The sequence below is a fragment of the Trematomus bernacchii genome, unplaced genomic scaffold (genome assembly GCF_902827165.1).
Source record: "Trematomus bernacchii unplaced genomic scaffold, fTreBer1.1, whole genome shotgun sequence".
Taxonomy (NCBI): Eukaryota; Metazoa; Chordata; class Actinopteri; order Perciformes; family Nototheniidae; genus Trematomus; species Trematomus bernacchii.
Genome location: NW_022987547.1, coordinates 3474518 through 3490342, shown reverse-complemented (window position 1 = coordinate 3490342; position 15825 = coordinate 3474518). Strand labels below are relative to the sequence as shown.

General features: G+C 40.2%; 1 protein-coding gene across 1 annotated transcript in view; it reads left to right on the top strand.

Annotated features, from left to right (window-relative positions):
- sema4d (sema domain, immunoglobulin domain (Ig), transmembrane domain (TM) and short cytoplasmic domain, (semaphorin) 4D) overlaps window positions 1-7600 on the top strand; it is a 35623-nt gene extending 28023 nt beyond the window's left edge. The window contains 9 exon segments of the mRNA XM_034123138.1: window positions 995-1146; window positions 2051-2226; window positions 2348-2504; window positions 2656-2878; window positions 3219-3331; window positions 4068-4240; window positions 4399-4445; window positions 4651-5174; window positions 5176-7600. Coding sequence (XP_033979029.1) covers window positions 995-1146; window positions 2051-2226; window positions 2348-2504; window positions 2656-2878; window positions 3219-3331; window positions 4068-4240; window positions 4399-4445; window positions 4651-5174; window positions 5176-5658 — 2048 coding nt within the window. The 3' untranslated portion in view covers window positions 5659-7600.
- The last annotated feature ends 8225 nt before the right edge of the window (window positions 7601-15825 follow it).

Sequence of the window (15825 nt, the reverse complement as noted above, 5' to 3'; positions counted from 1 at the left end):
TTAAGTGCTTTGACAAAAAATCCATTAAAAAATGTCATCTGTGGAAGCTGTAATACTGTAAAAAGTATGACCAATCATTTTAGCCGGCACGGCTAAAATAACTGGATGGCCTACCTGCCTGTCAGCCTTCCATCTGTGCACAAACTTATCTCGTGCCCTCATTGGTCATGTGCGCGTTCGTGTGTGTTGGAGGAGGGGCTCTGTAAGGAAGTGGCAGATTTTCTCCGGTTGTGTATTTTCAAATTCTAGCGATCTCGAGCCGGTTTCTCAAACTTACCTACCCTACCTTTAATGCTGACATTGACAAAATACGCAGATTTGCTCTGACGCTAACACATCTGTTATCTGTCCTTGCTTTTTCACATTGGCAATGAGCAGAGTATAAACATTCGATAGCAGTTTATCATGTTCAGCCTGTGTTGATAGTCACTTTCACCTATTCAAATGATAAAACCTCGTCTGCAGCAGCTCATGTCATATCAGCTGTCGCTAATTAGTGTTAATTCTGTGTGTAACTTGATATCAAGCCAAAATTAAATTATTTAAATTGTTTATGCGGCAAAGACACTCCACTCTAACACTGTGCAAGTGGACTAACTGATACATCTTCTCTCATCATCTTCTCACGTCACGTCAGTTTCAGGAGTTGAATTCTCGGTTCGTATCTATAATTTAAGCTTATAAACATAATATTTTTAACCTTTTGACCTCCAGTGCTTGGCTCTTTCTTTAAGAGCATCATGACTAGAAACACAGGCTTTCATTTGAATGTGTCATACATCATTTAATCAACAAATCAGACACTGTACCCAATATAAAGGAATTACGGACAACCTGTAGTGTCTTCGTTTAGCCGTTTCTAAATGTGTTTTTTAATGTTTCTGTTGTTTTATGTTTAATAGCACCCTGAGGAGCAGGAATCAATCAGCTCAATCTCTTCCTATATATTCCCTTTCACCAATACCCTTCTCTCAACTCTCTGTTTTCCTCTCAGAGCCAAGTTTTGTTTTTGCTGACGTGATCAGTGAAGGGAGTAACAGAGTGGATGGCGAGGACGATAAAATCTACTACTTCTTCACCGAGGTGTCAGTGGAGTACGAATTCTTTGGCAAGCTGCTCATCCCCAGGGTGGCCCGCGTCTGTAAGGTCAGTGCACGTCATCATGTACCATCTGCACATACCTCTTATCCCTCTCCACCTGCTGTCTGTGTGTGCATGCTGTCTTTGTTTACATCCCTCTTTGACACTCACCTGAGCTCATATCATGGTGCAAATCATCTACAGTTAGTAAGTCATATTTATCGAGTCATGCACATACAAGTGCGCAGCCCACAGGATCTAAAAGACCCCTGTTCTTGCAGCAGTGACATTTATTTTGAATTTTTATAAAAGATCTTTTGTACTTTCCCAAATGTAAAATCTACCGGCTTCGACAGCTGATGGTAGGAACCCAAAAATACATTTCACAAAGAGATCATTTTGTATCAACAAACCAGCAGGAACATTTTAAGATGGAAAAACAAATGAATAACAAACTATTCTGATCTCTCTGATGTTTTGTGAGCAGCTGTTCAGGCATATTTAAGTCTGTTATTACTGATGTTTAGAGGTTTCCATCCCAATTCACCACTGATGGCCAACGCTGTTGTGAATTCCCAGAAATGATCAGAAAGTAATAAACTTTGATTTAATTTGTATGTTCCCGTAAAAGCCAGAAGCATAATTCAAAACAGGACACAGCAGTTGTTATAATTATGTCACTTTAATTAACTGTACACACACTCAAGGATGTCTGTTGCTTTCAAAGAGGGAGAAAAAATACACTTTTAATTAAGATATTGTTTAAAAATGTAAAATGACTAAGCAAAAAAGCGCTTTTTTACTTTGAGTAATAACTGAAGGCGGCTAAGACACAATATTTTGAGACATGTTCCCCCCCATTCCCAGTGGAAATGACGCCCTTGAACACATTCTCTCACTCTTCTCATCCCTTTTCCCTCGTCCTTCTGCCTCTCTCCCACCATGTGCTGATAAACCCTCTCTTCCACAGGGTGACCTCGGGGGGCAGCGCACTTTGCAGAAAAAATGGACGTCCTTCCTGAAAGCCAAGCTGGTGTGCTCCATGCCTGAGCTCAACTTTGTTTTCAACGTAGTACATGATGTGTTCATCCTGAAGGGCGCCGACTGGAAGGACACCGTCATCTACGGGGTGTTCACCTCCCAGTGGTCAGTGATTTGAAGAAGTTGGAAAAAGGTTGATATGTGAACACAATGCAGGTCATAAATTCACTTCTTCTCTTTCCTCCCCCTCTTCTCTTCCGACTCAATCATCATCCTCGTGCCTCAGGGGTAACGTGGGCCTGTCAGCAGTGTGTGCTTACAACATGACAGCTGTGGAAGACGTCTTCTCCAAGGGCAAGTACATGCAGAAGGTCACAGTGGAGCAGTCCCACACCAAGTGGGTCCGGTACAACGGCATCACTCCCACTCCACGTCCTGGAGCAGTGAGTACCTTTTACAAAGCTTCAATAATAAAGACTGTACTTTAGTTTTGTGTAATGCAGTCCAGGGCCAAGAATGCTTTTTGTTTTGATGAAACAGACGTGAAATGGTTTATTCCACTTTTGTGTAAATCTCTCTGCCTTTCTCCTCCAGTGTATTAACAACCTGATGCGACAGCAGAACATCAGCAGCTCTCTCCACCTGCCGGACAAGACCCTTCAGTTTGTGAAGGACCACCCCCTGCTGGAGGACCCCGTCCTGCCCATCGGCAACGGGCCTCGCCTCATCACCAAAGACGTCAACTACACCCAAATCGTTGTGGAAAGGGTCCGCGCGCTCGATGGAAAGATTTACGACGTCATGTTCACTGGAACTGGTAGGAACATACAAGTAAATCATTTGAAATTGTTCAATGTTATCCTGATTGGGTTTATTAACCCATAATGTCCATTTTTTATTTTATGTACGCATGTGCTGATACAATGCATCAGCGTTATATTTGTTCTTTACTGTATTTATTGATTGTATACTAAAGTTCTTCCTCAATCACAACTATTCCATTCTAGTTTAGATTTTATTTAACAAAATCGAGTAGGTAAAGTATTTGCCTTGACCTGCGGTGCCTACTGATCATTGAGTAGCAGTCCTTTGTTTCAAAGCTGCTAATATCTGACTTGTTCTTCAACTAAATGACATTGTTCCATTCTCGTCTCTAGATAAGGGAATCCTGCACAAGTCAGTGGTGTATGAAGGAGAGGTGCATATCGTGGAGGAGATCCAGCTCCTGAAGAACTCCGAGTCCATCAAGAACCTGCTGCTGTCCTCTGAGGTCAGTGACGCCTCTGTGACGCTTACTCACTAAACAAAGAGAATTTGTGGCTCCAGAATTAGAAAATGTGTTTTAAGCATACACCTAGGAACTCTGCCTGTCAAGGTGCTATGTGTTGGTTTAATATCCTCAGATGCCAGTTATTAGGCCCACTAAGTTAAAACAAATGGAGTCTAATGCAACAGTTTTGCATTAAATCATAACCAATGAAAGTTATAGTATTACGTTTTTTGAGATGGTTTGGTTTTATGAGAATTTGAGGATGTAGCGTGTGGTGCAGACAGGTGGTTTCACCACCCTCACTCAAACGCATCTGTTTTTGTATGTTTATCGTTAATCTTCGTAACAGGAAGTTACAAAGTAGATGGCATCACTGTTAAATGCAAAACCATCAGTTCTCTAAACCAGATGAGACTGTGTGCTTCTCGTTGCTGCGGTGTGTTTGTGGTTGTCTGGAGTTTGCATCACACTTTTTTCAGACAGCAGTTCTGCAGTTTTCTTTTTTGGGTGGCATAGGGGTATGACAAACTGTACAACAAAGGTCCCAATCCAGGAATAAAACCAGTTATGTTTTCTGCTACTAATACTCCAATTATGATTGGTGATTTGTAAACTTTTTGTGGTTAAATGTTAAAGGGGCCTTTTTTATGGACATTCCAAGTGATCTAGTGTGTGTCTTTTGTTGTGCACTCTTTCTTTGACATATTTACGTGAACAACCTTGTGCTTCTCCACAGACGCGGTCTCTGTACGCTGGCTCAGACTCCGGTGTGGTTCAGTCTCCCACAGCCTTCTGCGGCCGGTACCGGTCCTGCGCGGACTGCGTCCTGGCCCGGGACCCTTACTGTGCCTGGGACCCTCACACTGCTGCCTGTGTCAATATCCTCGATGCCCCCAGCCAACGACCTAGGTAATCCTTTTCCTACATACCGGTACTCCTCTCATGCCTTATTACACTGCACACTCCATCTCGTTTGACTTGATTTACCGTCACAGTCTAGATAGTTCCTCATTTCAGTGTTGGCATGTTTTAGGTGCCATGATTATAATGCTTGTTTGTTTTTTCAGGAGGCTAATCCAGAGCCTGAATGGTGACGCAGACAAGTGTCCTTCAGGTAGGGTTCAACATTCTCACATCACAAGCTTTATAACACAAACAGTCAGGGTAAAACAATCTGTTAATTATCATAATAGAATAACTTGAATGCGGTGTGCAATTGTTTTGTCACTATCCTATCAGCTAAAGCTAGGTTGTTTGACTGCCTTTAACTTCTCACTGGGCCTTTAAGTAATTATTTTCCCGCTCTTTTTGCCTTGTAGCATCAGGACTATCTGTGAAGGACTTCCAGCGTGTGAAGGTGAAACCAGGAAGCTCTGCTGAGCTGCCGTGCCTGGTACGCTCCAACCTGGCCCAGGTCATGTGGAAATCCAACGGCTCGGTGCTCACCGAGGCCTCGCGCTTCCACCTCATAGCCGAAAACGGTCTCCTTATTTACAGCGTGGGCCCCGAGGACCAAGGTCACTACGAGTGCTGGTCTGTGGAATGGGCCCCCGCTGCTGGGAAGAACTTCAGCCGCCTCCTGGCCGGATACGTCCTCTCTCTTATTCTCCCGCCCAGAGCCCCTCAGCAGGCCAGCCACGTGACCCCCCCCCTCAACAGCCAGGAGACATCTAGCACACAAGCAGCTGAAGGTAACGGTAAGACAGACAGAGCCCTACTAACGTCGGCCATTGCCCCTCCCAGCTTCACAGCCACTGCCCAATTCACCTCCCCTCCCCAAACTGACTCATCACTAACCCCGCCGCCCAGCAGCACCATCAGGTTTCCGAAGCTCCCCCCCCCTGAGCTCCAACACGCCGCGCAGCCAGGACAGCCGGGTCCCAGCGGCGGAGTATCTGCAGCACAACAACAGCACCGCCCTGCTCTTCCTCTTCCTCCTGTTTTTCCTCCTCTTCCTGGCTGCACTAGTGTACAACTGCTACATGCAGTACCTGCCGGCCCCCTGCCTGAGGCTGCGAGCCGCTCTGCTGGGCAGTCACAAGAGCACCCACCAGCCGGAGTACCGGGCCTGCGAGGCGGGTCTGATGGAAGCTACTACCAGCGACAAAATGAACATGACGGAGCAGCCGACACAGAACGGCAGCCAAACCACCCAGAACCTCAAGGCGCTGCGCGACACCGGGTACGAGACCGAGCCCGAGTGTGGCAACGGGCGGATCCCCTCCCACACTTTTGGGGGAGACAGCCCGTCCCAGGAGAAGCCCTTCGATGTGGACTGTGAATCTCAGCCCATCGAGTTTGCAGATGCAGATGAACCTTACTGCTAGCAAGAAGCCTCTGTCAGCATAAAGACTATTTGATTGGGATGTCCCGCTCTTTCTGGATCTTCCCACAAATCACACGTGGTTTCCTCTATAAAGGTTTATTCAGTGTACAGCATCACGTGAAGTTTAATCGACACAAAGCTTAAGTCTACTTGCCTGTAGAGGTTGATGTCTGATTTAGGGCTTATGATGATGATGATGAAGGTAAAAACTGTACTCACAGAAGCTGCACCCGCTCTGCTGAGGTCCAGCGAGAAAAGCTATTTTGTTAAATTCCAAATTGGAAACATTGTTTACCAAATTGGTAAGTTACCTTGATGTTTTCCAAATTGGAGTCGTGCTTTTTTGTACAGCCTGGGTGAAAAACATTCTCAAAACATCACGTAGGCGATTGGACTGTAAAGGCTTCAACATTACATTATTTCTCAGGGAAGATTTCCTCGGTACGTTACAGCCTTGCTTTGTTGTACACTCTTGCCATCTGCAGCACCCGGTATGTGGGCCTTAATCTCACCCAGTGAGGTGGCAATGTATGTCTGAAGGTCAGAAAAATAGAAAAAACCCACAACTGGCATGATATAAGAATGCTGGAATAAATCAAACCACTGTCTTGTGCAGAGTCATCTTTAAGTGACAATGTTGAGTTTCTCTGAATGAAATGTGTCCTACCTGTGAAGTCGACATTCCTCCATGGATAACCTCCTGATGGTCCTGTGTATTAACCGCTACTCGTCATTTCCCCTCATGCGGTGTGTTATTAACATAAATATGTCCAGTATTATGGGATGTTTGACAATATCAATCATCAGGGTCTTTTTCTCAAACAGCCTGGAAACAATCTTTTCTTTCAAGTTATTTTGTATTATTATTTTAAATCAAGCCTTCAGTTTTAGAACATTTTCTGAACATGATTATTTGAGATGAGTCTCTTCTGTGGTAATATCATGTCTCGTTTGTAAGTAGTTAAGATCTTGCTCTTTTTGTTTAATTTATTGCAGCAGATATTTTTCATATATTTTTTTTTTAGAGCCTAGCGCCTCAGTTTCCCTCGTGTCTGATTTGCATGTCACCCCTTTTTATTAGATTTCCCATTTTCCTCAATACTCTCTTTTCCCATCACTCCCTCCCTCACAGCCTCCTCTCCTGTCGACACTTCATCTTCCCTGTCCTCCTCTTCTTCCTCCTCTTCTTCCACCTCTTCCTCCACCAAGCCCCACAGTGTGGAGGCCCGAGAGGCAGAGGTGAGACTGTTGCCCCCCCTGCTGAAGGACCAGGCCTGGGGGGTGCACGCCCAGGAGGCCTTCCTGCTCTTCTGCCTGGCCCTGGGTGAGTGGTGTCGGTGACGATGGCTCGAATGCAACTCCGGAACTACAAATCTTTTCCTTGCACTGTTTTTAACCCTCCCTCCTTTTTCACTCATCCTCTCTGACTTTTTGCACGTTGCATGTTTCCATTTCCCAAACATAAGCTAACTGGAAGTGTGTGTTTCTGGATTTGTTGCAAACAAGCCTGTCCTTCGCTTCATGGCATCTGCCTTTTGGAGAACTGTTAGTCTCAATTTCAGGTGTCTGGTAAGATACCTTTTTTAATAAGTGAATGTTTGAAAAGACAAGATCTGATGTTCAGCTGTCTACGTGATCTGGTTGTCTCAATTCTCACTTCTAATGATAAATGAACATGGTACATTTTTGTGTAAAGTATGTAACGGCAGTCTGGCGCGAATGTCAAATTTAGAAGTGGATCCTTTTTGTCCACGGTGTCAATTGTAGGATTACATCTCAATACCTTATCTGGATTATTTTTGTTGTGCCTGTAAACAAGTGTAAATATATTTGTATATATGGAAAAATACCATTTGAAGATGTACATAAATCTAGGGGACTTTTTGGGAGCATTGCTCTTGGTAGGGAGGCTAAATAAATCTTGTCAAATGTTTTCAACAATGGATTTTGACTTTTTCTTTAAGCAAGGTGGATTCATTAGTGATGATACAGTTGTAAATGTTATGCAAACTACGTGTATTCATACTCTGCATGATCAAGATGCAGTAAATAACAGCGCTTTGGTGAGCGATTGCATACATTTACACTGCATGTACATTCAGTTGCAGTTTTCAAACGTTTGAAACTAGAACGTCATAAAAAGATCTACCAAAGGCAAGTATTCCTAATACAGCACGTCCGTGTGGAGTGTCAGTGTGTCGACCATCTGGCGGGTCAACATGAAGTCCTATTCTCTCCCTCAGGTCCCAGTGATCTCCAAATTCACTGGCTAATTAATGGGCACATTTTGGACACCCCCATAATGGAGCACCGCCTGCCGCTGGGTCAGAAGGAGGTTCTGGTGAGCAGCTGGCTCCGAGAGGGGGCTCTGATCAAGGACGCCCGCTACCACTGTGTCGCTGAGGCCAGCACGGGCAGCGACAAGTCTGAGGTGGACCTCCGCCTCACTATTGGAGGTATATCCAGAAAATGATTTGGTGTTCCATTTAAAGATACCAATTTAAAAAAGACTATTTCCTGTCTTTACGACTGAAGAACAGGTGGTATACAGGGGTTTTCAATTGAAGCTAACTACATACTGTAGGTAACTGGTAGGGGTGATAACGTTTTGCCTGGGGATTTTTTTTTTATTGTTTGTTGTCATACTGATGTTAGCCACATGAGGCTAAACTGGTCCCATGCCACATGTTCTTTATTGGTTCTCAAAGGTCCATACTGTATTTTGTGTGTACATTGTTGTGAGAAATTAAAACACAGAAGAGAAAACTATTTAAATCCGATTTATAGAAGGATCCCCAGACTATATTTTCTCACTGCCTCTCGGCTATTCTGTATATTATGGATCTACAGTATATACCTTGACAATGTGTTTTTAAGAATTAAAAGCTATTATGTCCCTAAATGTGAAATATATCACGAGTAATGCATGTTAAGAGGTATTTGGGATTGGTTGTCATCAATGCCATTATTTCAATAATAGATGTTGTTATTTGACAGATGAGGAGAGCGTCCCGTCCAGGGATTTGAACCAATGGAGAGGTGCACTCACAGAGCATGAGCAACTGCTAAAACGATGGGCAGAGGCCTGGGTAGGTCAAAGTTTGTGCATGAGTGTGTTTTCTGCAAACCTATTAATAGTTATGGTGCAGTTGCCTTGGTCGACTTGCATCACGTGTTAGCATTTTTAACCTACTCTGCATGTTCAGTTTTAGGCAAATGGTTGGAACCTTCTGCTAGTTTGAGTTCTTTATTCTACATTAGTGCAATGTCCAGATTTATTGGGGACAATAATTAGCAGCACAAATCTAAAAGCTGATTAATATTCCAACCGTGTTATTCTACTTCCTGTGAAATGTGTTTTTTAGAGTTCAAAAAAGTGATTTTTACATAAATACCTTTGTTCCTGCAGCTTTTTTAAAAGCTACTTTTAGCTTTCACATTTAACGACATTACATTTAATCACATTTTCTGTTCCACATGATCTTTTAACCACATTCAGCTAATTGTCTTCTAGTTAACCAAACACTTGTATGTTCCTCCTTGAAGGGATCTTCAAACACACACACACACAAGTCTTGTGACATGTTTTAACAGCTGCATTTATTTTGGGGAAAAGTAATTGGATCCCACGATGTTACTCTATCCATCATTTAGGTAAAGCTTCATACTCTATCTGTTCCTCCAGCAGTAAAAGCTCCCATTAACATACCAATTTTTTAAATTCAGATACAGACACTTTGACTAGTTTGCATGTAGATGTCGTACTACCATGCATCTTGTTGACCAGAAAAGAAAAATGGTAAACCAGCCTCACGTGTGCAGTGATTCAGATGTCTACACCAAGATAGTTTAACCTCTGTTCAAACCATTTTGTCAATTTTTAGCCTTTCATCTACTGTACAAATGTGTTTGCCCTCCACAGGAAAGCTGTGATGGCCACTGAGCTCTGTGAAGACATCATGAGCTTCACTTCAACGTGTTGGCTGAATCTTATTGTGAACGAGGTCCTCAGCCCAGGTGGACAGCACCTTTTGACACTGAAAATATCATTGACTGATGGAATTCGATGTCCCAGTGTCACTTCTTATGTCGGAGTTTGATGGATTGTGAAGCAAAGAGTTCACACCTGCTTTCGGCAGGAGGATCATCTGGCTGTGATGATGATGGTATTAGGACTCCCTCTAAAATGGATGAGGAGATGAAGGTCATCGATCTGAGGACATGTGGGCAGCCTTTCTTCCAAACATGCATTTATTTATTTTTTACTGACACAAAAGAACATCCTGAAAGCAGTGCTTGTGGAACAATAAAGCTGATGGTATAGGAGGAGCACTATTCAGTATTTCGAAGTAATACAGCGTCTGTTTATGGTTTGGTTTATTTAGGCGTTTGCACTTTCTCCGCCTTGAAAACATCAGTAAGGAACCTTAAAGCTACCTTGCAGTGTGACATTTTACTTGAAATTATAATGTGTATGCAGTTTTTATGAGTCTTTACTTCCAGAGAGTCAAATCCCTATCTTATTTACAGGGTTTTGATTCCATTAATGGAGTAGGTTACTGTGGGAAGTAGGGTTCTTTTCAACCACAGTATATCTCAGATGTTTGACATTAAGCACGATTATATCAACAAAAGCGGCATTCAGAAAAAAAAACATAATTCTAAATGCCGTCCTTGGCATAGGTTGAATTGTTATTCTGTACCTTGCTGCTTTCTGTCTGCACTTAGTTCTTCTTCACGCTACAAACTGTGATTACCTACCTTTGGTGCAGAAATAGCTTTATTAATAAAACTATTTATTAGAAGATTTGTTTTATTTCTTTATTGACTTTGACATGTTGACTGTGACATTAAATGAAGTATGCTTACTTTTTTTTACAAGATAAAAGATGAAATATTAACAGACCTGATCCATCTATTTATAAACAGGTTATTTCTCCTGCAAGATTATAAATTGAGTGGCACACTGACACGTCAGCCTTTTCTACCTGAACTCTTACTACCATCTGAATTATTAACCAACCTCCACTGCACATTTCTCCTTGAAAGGCAGTTATGACATTCTCAAAATGCTAATGCCTCCAATAATTATAGAAGCATAGGCATTCATTATTATACATTTAATGTAACTAGAAAAAAATACAAACAAGTTTTACCCTAAATAGTTATGTTCAGTATAACATATTTGATATATAAATTGTTTTTGTTTAAAGGCCAGGTTTCTGCAGCTACTGAAATGCTTGCCAAATAGGCTTTATGTTTTTATGGCGCCATCTACCAGAACTGGAGCCATAGCGCCCTCTGGTGACAAAGTAGAGGAGCACAAGCAGAGAGTAAAAAACATAAAGGTGGTTATTTGTTTATAAAATAGGTCGTGACTCAAGTCAAGTGTCACCGCAGCAAAGTCATTTCAACAATTTGGTGTAAAAAAAACAACCAATTTGAACAAGTAGGTATTATCAGACCTACTAGTTAAACTGCTGTAGCAGTAGCCACATAACAACACAATAAGCAAGAAGATTGCAGAAAAAAGCAGTAATACTGTTTAAACTATAGAACAACTAATTTTGGCAAATCAAATATCATTTGGTATTTGACCAATTTCTCAAGGTTGGTCAACATGTCTGGTAAATGTTTAAGAAAAGCAAAAATAATGCTTTGATTAATTGAAGCAGCCCTAACCAAATTAATAACAGTTTGAGGGAATATTCTTGTACTCATTCTATACATTTAACAGATTAGAAGGGATTGGATAATCATGAATCGTGTATTTTGTAAATGTTTCCGTTTCTGTATTCATGGAGTTAGCAATTAGTCAGTTGTTATGCAGCTCTGCAGGATATGCTTTAACTGAAATATGGGTGGTTAAATTAAACCCTGAAGTGTACTGACTAAAACCCCAATAAATGCGTTAGAAAATAAAACACAATATTGGCGTAAATCTATTTTAAACTCGCCTGTCCAAGATTTCTAGTTCGACGTTTTCGACGTTTTCTTCGACTGTGTGATATGCTGTGTTTATTCCTAATGAGCTCATTACTCCCCCCTGAGTGCGGAGGGGGGATTACACTGAGCCCTCCACCAAACAAACTTCAACAAGCGACACAAAGGTGAGATTTAAGCTTTATCAGAAGGTTTTGAGAAACGTATTTTTCAGTTTTTACCAAAGAGAATTTCAAAAATGAAGATAAACTGCTTGTTTTAGCAGATGTCCTTCTGGTAACTAAATAATTTAAATGTCTGAGAGTCAGCTAGCTTACATGTGTGGAGCATGTACATTTACGAAATTAGTTCTCACCTGTAGCCTCACCTGTGGCACTCACAGAAGATTATATTTCATCACGATAATATTATGAGATAGGTCTAAGTCTACAACACATTTTCTACATTTTAAGTTTAGCTTATTGTTTTAAATTGCATACAACTTTTTCTTTGGATTTTGAGTCACTTGGTCGGTTAACATGGTAGGTAAGCTATTGAAAATAAACTCAGTTTTACAATTGTAAAACTGTTTACTTTTCTTACAAATATTCGTATAAAAAAATAAGCTGGTTTATTAGTGTCTGGATCTGGGGTCATTGGGTCCCAATACATTGAAGGGATTGAAAACATGAATACTTTTTAAATAAAAAAAACGTTGCATTTCTACAGCTCTTGAGTCAAGTCTGCTGCATTATAAGATTATCTGGTTTTACTATTTATAGGTATTGTTTGATTACATTTAACATTTCTTTATTTTATTCTATAAACTACTGACAAAAACTCTCTGTGTTGGATTTCAACAGACACTGGAATGGAATGTCTGGCATACATGAAGAGATTGAGATTTAAGAAACATTTGGAGTGGTTTCCATAGCTGTATATTCATATGAGATGGAAGATCGACTAAAAGAAGGTGTGTATTCCTTTTCCAGTCTATTTGTAAAATTCAACATTTATTTGAAACCTTCGAGTCACATGATATGGAAGCTATTGAACAAATCCAATAGCTTAAAAACTCAGCCAATTCATTTCATGAACATATATTTATAAACAATAACAACAACAAAAAACAGAATAGAATTAGAAGGAGGACCACAACCCAATTGAAAGATGTGTGACTTTTCAATCAAACACTGCTGAATGTTCATGACATTTTTAATATAAAATCTGAGGTGGACTTTAATCCATTGTTTAATATACAATTCTGCATTAATTTGGAATGCATGATATCAACAAGAAAATAAAAAGTTGTGCCATACAGTGTACTGCCGACTGTGACATTGAGTAAAAAGACATCCGGAGTCAATGTCTGTCCAATTTCCAATCCAAGCTTGCGTCACAGCGGTCTTCAAATTGTATTTTTCATTTAAAAAAGAAAATGGGTTTGTTCTGAAACATTTGATAAACTACGTGTTTTTGGGGCTTATAAGAACATTGATGCAGTGTGGTCTTTAATTAGTACTGCACCTACATGAAATACATGTATGGCTATAACTAATTTGTTGAAATGATTTTTCTATTGCATTGTTTGGTTTTTTGATTGATAGAAAGGATTGGGTGTTGTATAGGGGGAACTGTGTCTATAGGGGCACAGACACACAAACACACAAATATACTCTTATATATGACCCTCTTGTGCTTTTTTTCAATTAGGCATTCACAGAAAGCTCCAATATTGCCCCAGGCACGATTATGAAAATGAGTTCTCAAGGTTGTTGTCCACTCTCTTCAAGTAGGCTATCAATATTGTTTTCCTTTAGCAGCCATGTTATTGAAATGTGCTCACAAAAAGGTTCATATAAGGTCACGGATATCCGGCAAGATAATTAAACTACATTCAGTGTAAACATAATGGTAAGCAAATGTTGTGTAACCTTTTATTTACATTTTAATCAGATGTAGAGATGTTGTTCCTGGCCCATATAAAATGAATAGACCACATGTATGTGTTTAACTATTTGTTGCCATCTTTGCATAACTTGAGACAGAAGCCCTCTTTGGATGTAACCCACTGTAAACAAGTAGATGGCGGCTTGACAATAACATAGTGACAGAGCAATACAACATATTTTGCCCCCAATACCAATATTATTGGAGATAAGAATTTGCAATTTATAGTTAATCATTTTCATTTTTATTGTATTTCATATTGCATTAATCTAATACTGACTACCTAGACAAGCTAGTGTTATTTTGGCTGCTGCATTTGAAGAAAAATCTTGGGCATCATTTGAAATATATTTGACAGGACATTAATTGCTACACTAATAGAATTTGTCCTAAACGTAACTATATTGATCAAAGAATATTATCAGCAAGTCCATGTTTTATTGTAAATGTCAGAAGTCTCCTCAAACACGACAAACTTAAATCATTAGCAACATATCTGAATCTTTCATTGCTGTTGGTAAATAATCCTTTTTAAAAAAATCACATTTGACCAGTTGCCTGTGTTTGCCCTTTCTGTAATATTGGTTATTTTGCTTCTACCTAGTCTGAAAATAACTCTGCTTTTTTAAAAATGTTTTTGGTAACCTGGCAACAGTAGTCAAGTGGAGAAGTGTCTGCAGCTTTCCTTGCCAAAGGATGCTCTTTCCTCTGTCTCTCCTTTCTCATTCACTCTTAATGTATGTCTGAAAAATGAGAACACTGAAACCAAATCACATGTTTATTCAGGATGAAATGTCTGGTTTTACTTATTACGAGTTTGATCTATCAAATGCTATGAACTTTAGCTTATTATCTGGAGGAATTGTTTGTATATCTTGTTCTTAATTAATGCACATGAAATAAGCAGAATACATCTTGTATCTTATCAGTGCACTCTTATGGTGAACGCTTTACCTGTGAGTTGCCTGTTGTTCGTTTGGATTCACTCAAATCTTATTGAAGAGAATAATCCTGTTTATGTTTGTGCCATTTTATTTATTTATTAGAGACTGACCTTTCCTTGGATGGACCCCATCATACACTGCAGGAAGCCCACGCTGTGGCCTATGCAGCCTACTTCACAGAGAAAGGACCTTCTGTGCCTCAGGTTCTCTGCCTCCTGCTTACAGAGCACTGCAATGTGTGAGTAGAGCCTTATTACACATGTGTCCCCTTATCTACACATTGAAAATAGCCTGAGGTCCAATTCAGCTACTGGAAGAATTGAATAATTGAGTGAAGAATGTGACCAGATTCTTCCTAATCCCATAGTGCACTCTCTTAGGAGAACAATAAGTATTATTTTATATATATATAAGATTTAGTAAAAAACCTGAACATTGGAAAAACCTTATTGACATCCGTCTATTTGTTGTTGACGTTTCACAAAAAGACAACAATGTTGACCTGCTGGTGGTGCTAGAGGAAAGGTCCTCAGGTTTCATTTTGATCTTTACATTAGCCCAACCCCTCTTAGTTACTGTTGCTATGTCTTTTTGCCATTTAAATCTTGTCACTTAAATTTGACAGTAAAGATTTGACATGAGTCCTACATTTCAAACGGATGCTGGTAAAAGCAGGTTCACAGTCAGCTGTTTTGACGACAGACGAGCTGTCGCTGGCTGAATGTATAAACCTGCAGCACCACTGAAAATTATTTGACTCAATGTGGTAGTTTTTTTATTTTCGTTTTGGCAGTGGTGTATTCAAATAATTAAAAAGTACAAGTACTACTATATTAAAGTACAATTTTATTTATTTAAAAATCATCATTAAACCACTGTTTCAGGTGAAAAATATTCATTGCTAGCAAAAAAAACAAAAAACAAGCGGTAATAATCATAGCTTCAGAGGTAATACAATTGCAAATTACTTTAAGATGTATGTAGCGGAAATAACTCCCATATGAGTTAGCCGCTGAGAGGCTAAAATGTGACGCGTTCCATTTAAGAGTCCGTAGTCATTTGTAGTCCATGGTGTTTTATGAAGACGAAAACAAACAATATACAACTCCAGACCTGACGGTCAACAAAAAGTATCAGTGCGCCATTCACCCTCTTCCTACATCATATCCTCCAAACCGGCATCCAACAGGTGACTAAATACCAATAAACCACACCCACGTGACCATTGCCGGAAGTGATAAACAATAAGAATTAAACGTGATGCAAACAGAAATGAAGATAATAATAGAAGTAATAAGTAATGGCAAAACAAGCATTATGGCTCCTACAATGTATAATAAACGTTATACAAC